General features: G+C 34.0%; 1 protein-coding gene across 1 annotated transcript; it reads right to left on the bottom strand.

Moving 5' to 3' along the window:
* Window positions 1–133: 133 nt before the first annotated feature.
* Window positions 134–2,008, bottom strand: LOC107762264 (uncharacterized). Its single transcript, XM_016580615.2, has 4 exons — window positions 1,755–2,008; window positions 838–1,669; window positions 557–729; window positions 134–446 (listed from the first exon to the last, which is right to left on the bottom strand). Exons 2-4 carry the CDS (start codon window positions 1,603–1,605, stop codon window positions 326–328), a joined length of 1,062 nt encoding a protein of 353 aa, XP_016436101.1. The 5' UTR covers window positions 1,606–1,669; window positions 1,755–2,008; the 3' UTR covers window positions 134–325.
* Window positions 2,009–7,540: the final 5,532 nt, after the last annotated feature.

A 7,540-nucleotide genomic window follows, 5' to 3' on the forward strand; every position in this document is an offset into this window, starting at 1 on the left:
TGACATCAAGCTGCTTCTTCATAATCCATGTCCCCCAACTCTCCTGATTGTAATATGGTATTAAACATGTAAGCTTTGCAAGCAATGAAAGTCGTGAGGAAATTGTCAATATAAACGCTTAGCACAATTGGAGTTTGACAAGTACTTCTGTTTCACCATTCACAGGGGTAGTCAATCAACCACGACAGCAGAAGTAATACAGAAGTACTGTGCATCAGTTTTATTACTACCTTAGAGGCTTAATTACAGGTTCTTCCTAATTGCTCACTAAGCTTCAGCTAATACTGCTGTTAAATATTTGAATGAACAATGATTTTCTTTCAAGTCAAGCAGTTATAGAGGCTGTAGCTACAGTATGCAGCATTGCTGGTGCTTGTATATCATCGTTCTCATCTTCTTCATCTTCTATCTCCCAGAGGAAATTAGCATAAGCTGCATGTATGTGGCTGTCAACACATCAAAGATGAAGAGGTCAGTTCTTGAAATAAATAACAACTTGTTCTTGAATTGTATTTCTATAATAAAGCTTATTCTCAGTAGAGTATGAGAAGCGAACCTGTCACTAGAGGCAGCTTGAACTGCTCTTTCAAAATAGCTCGTGGCTCTATCTTCATCGCAGTGAAGCTCCCATATTAGTTTAGCGTACTGTGAAAGAATTTCACCATCACTTGGATCTGCTAAAATAGCTCTTGAGTAGTATTCCTCTGCCTCTTTAAGATCTTTCTTTATCTGCTCCAACATGAAAGAAGATAATTAGCAAAAGCATAGGTAGCTATTCTGGACTCCCAAGATGCTATTAAACAACAGTAGCTTAATTAAGGAAGCATAAAGACTCACTTGGTATAAAAAGTTGGCATAATTCCTCAAGAATAGAGAATTGCCAGGATTCTCTTCCAACATCCTCTTGTAATACTCTTCTATGTGGAGCCCCGGGCTGTCGCCACCACTTTCCCTATCAAAGGCTACGGGCCGATAACCGCCTCCTCCTCCTCCTCCTCCGTTGCCCCAGCCTCCATAGGGGCCACCATCATCAAAACAACCAATATCAGCAACCCCAATTCCTCTGGCTAGGTACATTTCTTCTCTGCCTTCAACAATTTCTAACTTTAAATTTTGACTCACATAACTCATTTCCTCTTTTAGACCATTAGTTCCCAAACTGTACTGCTTACTAATGTAACCAAAGTCATCATCTTCATCTTCCTCATCATAGCTGTCGTCGTCCGAATGAAACTCCCTTGAATTGTGAATGTTGAAAGATGGAATGGTTTCCAAGAATGCTTTGTGGGGTTTACGTACAAGCCTCTTCGGTAGTTTTGAGAGGCTAAATTCATCAACTTCTTCAGTTGAGGCTTTTGCCAATCCTTCCAAGTTCCCTTCAGATTGAGCTCTTCTAAAACCATGAGATGCTAATTGTCTGCCATTGCTAAGCTCAGAAACTGAAGGAGAGATGGGAGAGTTAGAAATCTTGGTGTAATTCTGATATCCACCATGGTTACATGAGAGTTTGGTGTAACTATGGTGAATGGAATTGGGTGTGTGATTGCTTGGACTTTCTGAGAGTAAGGATCGAAGAAGTGGTGTTGATGAACTCCTTAACATCATTTTTTCTTTTCTTGTTTGAGTGTAAAACAAAGATTCAATCTTTATTTACGTGATTATAAAGTTCCTGTAGAGAAGAGAAAAGATTTTAGGCATAAACTGACAAATACCAAAAGGAAAAATCAATAGCAGAAGAACAAAGCTAGATTTACCTAAAATGAGTATTCTTGAAAATCCTCTGGACCAATAATCTTGCTGGTGAAGAAATGACTCTTTATATAGAAAGAAGATATTTTGACATAATAAATGGAAGATATTACAATAGTGTTGGAATTGAAGAAGAAGAAAAAAAAGAAGTGGTGGAGAATGAAAGTTTCCAGCAAAAATATCAGATTTTGCTCAATTATTATTTTAGCTGGAAAAGGTCAAGACTGGTTGCTTTTTAACATGTGTGTTTGGGGTGATATGCTCCGTTGGTTACCAAAGAAAACAAATTTGATTTTGGCATATATCTACAGGTTGGAATAACAAAAAATGAAGAGTTGTCCACTTGTTTTCTTGGGTAGGACTAGGAAGGTAACAGGGTAAGAATTGTAGTCTGACATTTAAGCATTTGAATATCCTGGCATTTAGCACGTTTTTCACCTATTTCACGTTACGCGTTTTACTGCTTTGTTGATTAGTATGTTACTAACACATATAATCATATGCAAATTCTGCTGCAGGAATTTCTACAACAATTATTCACACGATTTGGCTCCAAGTCTCAATTTTTAAATGTAATTTGAGAATATTGTTTTCGAAAACTGATTTTATTGATACCTATGAAAGCTAGGGAGAAATTGTCACCCTTGCTTTTTTCCCCTTCTTCTTCTCTTTTTTTTTTTTTTTTTGGGGGGGTGGGGGGGGGGGGGGGGGGGATAATCTTTTTCAATTTAGAAAATCTTACACCACAAGCAAATTCTATTTTTCGGTTAAAAATCTCTGTAACTTTGGATTTTAAATAATAATCTTAGTTGATAATTATGGGACTCTTGAGACTCTAGAAAGGGTTTAAAATCTTCAATGATTACAATTCCAAAAACTTAAGATTCTGTATGGATATGTTAATGTAAGATTTAAGAAAGTGTTAGTGTAAAATAAGCTCACACTGCCAATTCATGCTTTTGTAAATGCTGTAATTAAGGAGAACTACATGAATATATAAACTTAGACATCGTAGACGATAATCATTATTATATACATCATATTAGTTTGATGGCCTGACTTATAAATCGTGATTGTATAACTCCTATCAGTTTGATGACCTGAATTATAATTACACATACTAAAACTACGATAAATTGATGAAAATTGATTATATATTTAGTAAAGTGACTTTCCTAATTAACTTTCATTAGTTCAGTACAAAACAAAGCATGTGGAGTCATGAAACGGGTTGGTAAATGGTTTTAGTGGACACTTTTAATTGTTTAAATAATTAGGCGAAATGAAAATGCCAAATATCCTAGTTACAAAAGGTTAAATTGAGTGATCTTTTAAGTTACAACAAAATTACTTTAATAACCAATTTTCATTAGTTCAGAACCTTATGAGGAATCAACTCTTTTTATCCGGCAAGTTTTACCGCATAAATGATACTTATCAAATAACCAAATTTTTGAGTACCTCAATATAATCCAACTAGTTTTTGGACACGTACATTGCACGTGTATGTCTATCCCTTGTTACAAATTTTTTAAAGGGGCTAAAATAAAGCGAAAAAGTACTAGCTAAAAATGATGAATTGCACACGCAATATAGTGTTGAACTTAAAATAATTGGATATGTAGATGTATTTTCTTATTAATTTTATGAGATACAAATATGTAATATGATATAGCATACCCAAAGTTTTTTTATAAATGTTATTCTTGGAGTATGTTCTATTACAACATTTCAATTATTTGTCATGATGATAATCTTAGTGTCGGCGGTGATATCCCTCGTGAAAATACAATGAGTATATAATTGTCAGTGTGAGAAAATTTGTTGAGGAACATACAACCCATATTGGAATTGTTTGATCTTGTACTTTACTTATTACCCTTAAATCAAATAGCATGACATGTTAGAGCTCGATCGGGAGCAACAGAATTTAAGAATGACACCATTGTATAAGTAAGGGTAAAAGGTAAACATGAATCCATGTATAGAATAATCTTGTAATACAAAAACCAATATATCACATAACAGACTTAACCAATCTTAGCTGATTTATGTTACTAAAACCTAAGCAAAATGAAATTTAGCAATAAAAATGAAATTTAGCTACTATGCGTGCAAATGTTAGTAACGTTATTGGCATGATTTATAATTCAGTAGCAATAAAAAAGACACAAAAAGGGACTTGGGGAAAAATAGCCAAAATGCCCAAAAATGAAAGTTATCATCACGACGAACATTTAAACCCTCGCAATACTATAGCCAGGAACTCACCAATGCTAAATAAAGAATGGTCTTCTTTAGGAATATTTTCAAGCTTAATATAAAATGAACTACTCGTCAGATAGCCATTAAACTAAATCTAGTATTTCTCTATTACGTATAAAACAGTAGATAAGAATTAAAAAAAAACACACACACACACACAAAAAGAATCAAAAACAAAAGAAAGTAAACACAACTATGCTAAAATGATACAAGAATTACTTTTAAAATATGGGTTGCATAGCTTTCCGGGTCCATTACATCTAACCCCAAGTATGAAAAAGAAAAATTAATTACATAGTGAGTAAAACCAAACTTTTCTCGAAGTAACAGTGCATCTGCTTAATTCTAGTAAAGAAGAGAATTAATTAGTGAAATGGATTACCAAAGAATAATTTGATTGACCTGATTTGATTGCTAAATATTAACACTTTTGTTGCAAGAGCTCTTCTCTTCTTCTTCTTTTGAACTTTGGCACTTGTCCTCTTCTGGCTTCTTGTCAACAGACTTCTTTGCTTTTGTAGCCATAGATAATCCAGAGAAAAAATTAGAAAACAAAATTAGTAGTGAAGAATATATTTGATGCAGGAAAAAAAATTATACTTAGAATTTGATGATATTCAGAGTCATATGCTATAATATCAATAATCAAATAGAGGACTGTACTTCCATAGACAAATGATTTCCTCTATTCCTTCTTTTTTTTTTTCAATCAGAAAGTATTATTCCAAAATGGGTTGAAATATTTTCTTTAATTTAGATGATTTCATAATAGTGTTCATCTGTTAAAGGCTAATAAATCTTCTTCGTTAGTTATTTTGCACCGTTTCAACATTGCACTACTTCGAGATAATAATAATTATGGTCACAAATTAAGGTAGTGTAATGATAACACTCGTACAGTCATAAATATGGCGCCCCTTCCACTTCTTATATAACGGCCAAAAAATGAAAAAGAAGAGAAAGGCTAACATTAATGTAGAAGATGAAAATTTCTTTCTCACGCCCATTAACTATTGATGATAGGCTATAATTACGTATTTTAGTCGATTATTACACTCTAATTTACTGCACTTTAGTTGAGTTTGCGCTTTAATCGCTAGTGTTTTGCACTAAAGTGTGTTTTATGCCTTGTAGGTGTGATTCCGAGCTATATAGATGTTATGTAATGAATTTAAGTGGTTTGGAGCTTTGAAGTCTGAGTAATAGCTCAAGGAATTAAGTTGGGATCGCGTTCGGGGATCAACGGATGATAAAACAACAAAACGAAAACTCGAAGAGGCATATTGCGCATTGTCTAGTAAAATAGATATAACATTTTACTCAGAACTCCATTTGAGCTCCACAATATATGGTTGGAAATATAACTCAAAGGCCTACAACTTTCATGTTTTATGTTTTTCCAAATTCCAAATGGAACAGGGTCAAAAACCGCGACCGCAGCAGAACTGCGGCAGAGGGCAGTCGCGGACAACTGAAGAATCTGAGAGGGTGTTTGGCCGCGGTTCCGGCGCGACCGCGGTGGAACCGCGGCAGGATGCGTAAATTTCAGAGACCAAAGTGCAAAACACGGGATTTTAAGCCCTAAACCCTATATTAAACCAAGGAAGCCGACCAAGAATTGGGGAGGACATATTTTTGACATAGATTTGACCTAAGGAGGCAGAGACACAATAGGAGCAAGGCTTGGGAATTCTTCTACGAGTTTTTTCCTTCCTCTTCCTATATTTCATTGTTAGTTATGACTTTTAGTATTGTAGTTTTACATACTATTATGAATAGCTAAGTTGTTATCTAGAGTTTTGATAGAACCTTTTGTAGGATAAATTCTTGTTATGTTTTTATATAATTGAGCCGTAGTATAATCTCTATTTGTTCAACTACGTTCTTATTGTAGTTAATTGAAGAGATCTCAATTAGCTGTGCCTATTTAGTGTGCATAACTCGGGAGAGAGTGCATATTTAGGTAATTGTTGAACAACACCACTCCCAGAGTATATGAGGGATCAATAACCGAGGGTTTAAAGGCGGGATTAGGGATAACGAAGCCTTGGGTGCGATCTGAAGTGAGCTGTATCAAAAGCCAGCTAGCGTAGCTCGGGAGAGTGCGTCTAGTAAATTGTCGTGATTACTCGGGAGAGATTTACGGTAACAAGAGTGCTCATGATCGGTAGAGAATACTTAGGCGAAATTATAGAAGACATAGTGGGAAGGATTCCGACAATTGGGAAAATCATAACTCTAGACCTCCTTAATCTTGTCTCTAACTCTTAGTATCTTTAGTTGTTAATTTATTATTTTAATTTGTTAATCAATTAGTTAAACACAAGAATCTAAATATCTATAAGTTAGGAATTGTTCAAGCTTGTCTTCTTGGTGATAGTGAACAGCTGTAGCCAAACCTTAGTTCTCTGTGGGATTCGACTCCGGACTTGTAAACCGGATTATATTTGCAACGACCGCATTGTCCTTTTTATAAGGCATAGTTGGGTGTGATCAACTATGAATATCATTTTAATTATAACTGCTATATTCATTATACTTATGAAAGTTTTCTAATTTAACTTTTTTTTTAATGTTCATTATATTGTATATTTACCTATTTGTACACCAATGTTGTTGGAATAGTATTTGATTGTAAGGGCAAAATCGTTACTTAGTTTTTTATGGGTAAATTTGTAATTCAACTTTAACTTAAAGTGTTCTCATTATTTATAATATAGTATGATATAGACGATATCTGGAAGGATAATGCTCCATTATTTCTTTCTGATCCTTGTGTATATCCCAAAGGCTCTTGACTGACTACTCCACCAGCAGATGGCGTCTCATTATTTTACCAATTACTATTTTATAACTTAATGTTTATATCCCTTCTTTAATAGGAAGAATTTTGTGACAATATGGACGACTGATCAGTAGCACGTGTGTGGTGGCGGTTTTCTTCACAATGGAAAGAAGGGGAAGCACACGGTTAGCGACTATTTAGAGTTGTATTTATTCTTTAAGTCACTGTTTAAAATATATTTAATATTTAATTAGTAATTTAATAAAATTTTACCTGACAGGATGAAAATACTCTTGTGCTAGACTTATTATAAGTCAAGCTTCGCTCCATAAACCTTTGTTCGTCAATCTACGTTCAGTTTTGTTCCAACCTTTGTCAACCTGCTTTCTCCTATTTCAAATTGGAAAGTTCAGCTTTCTCCTCCTATTTCACCATAAAATCACTAAAGATTATCCACAAAAATAGTAAGTTCATTTTTTAGCTTTTAATCAATTGTGTGCATAAACTATCAGATATCTCTACATGTTTTTTTGTGTTTGGTCGATTTCTCCTTGACAGTATGTATTCAATTTTATTTTTTTTGGTAATAATATGTATTCGAATTTTTTTTTGGCTATTAGTATTTGTTAATTTGATGATAGAACAAACTTAAAACTTTATTATGTAATATTAGTTTCAAAGTGTGTCCTGAATTAGTATCTTCAATTGATAAAGTTTAGGATATCGTGTCCTTAAGTTCGT

Source organism: Nicotiana tabacum, chromosome 22 (genome assembly GCF_000715075.1).
Source record: "Nicotiana tabacum cultivar K326 chromosome 22, ASM71507v2, whole genome shotgun sequence".
Lineage (NCBI taxonomy): Eukaryota > Viridiplantae > Streptophyta > Magnoliopsida > Solanales > Solanaceae > Nicotiana > Nicotiana tabacum.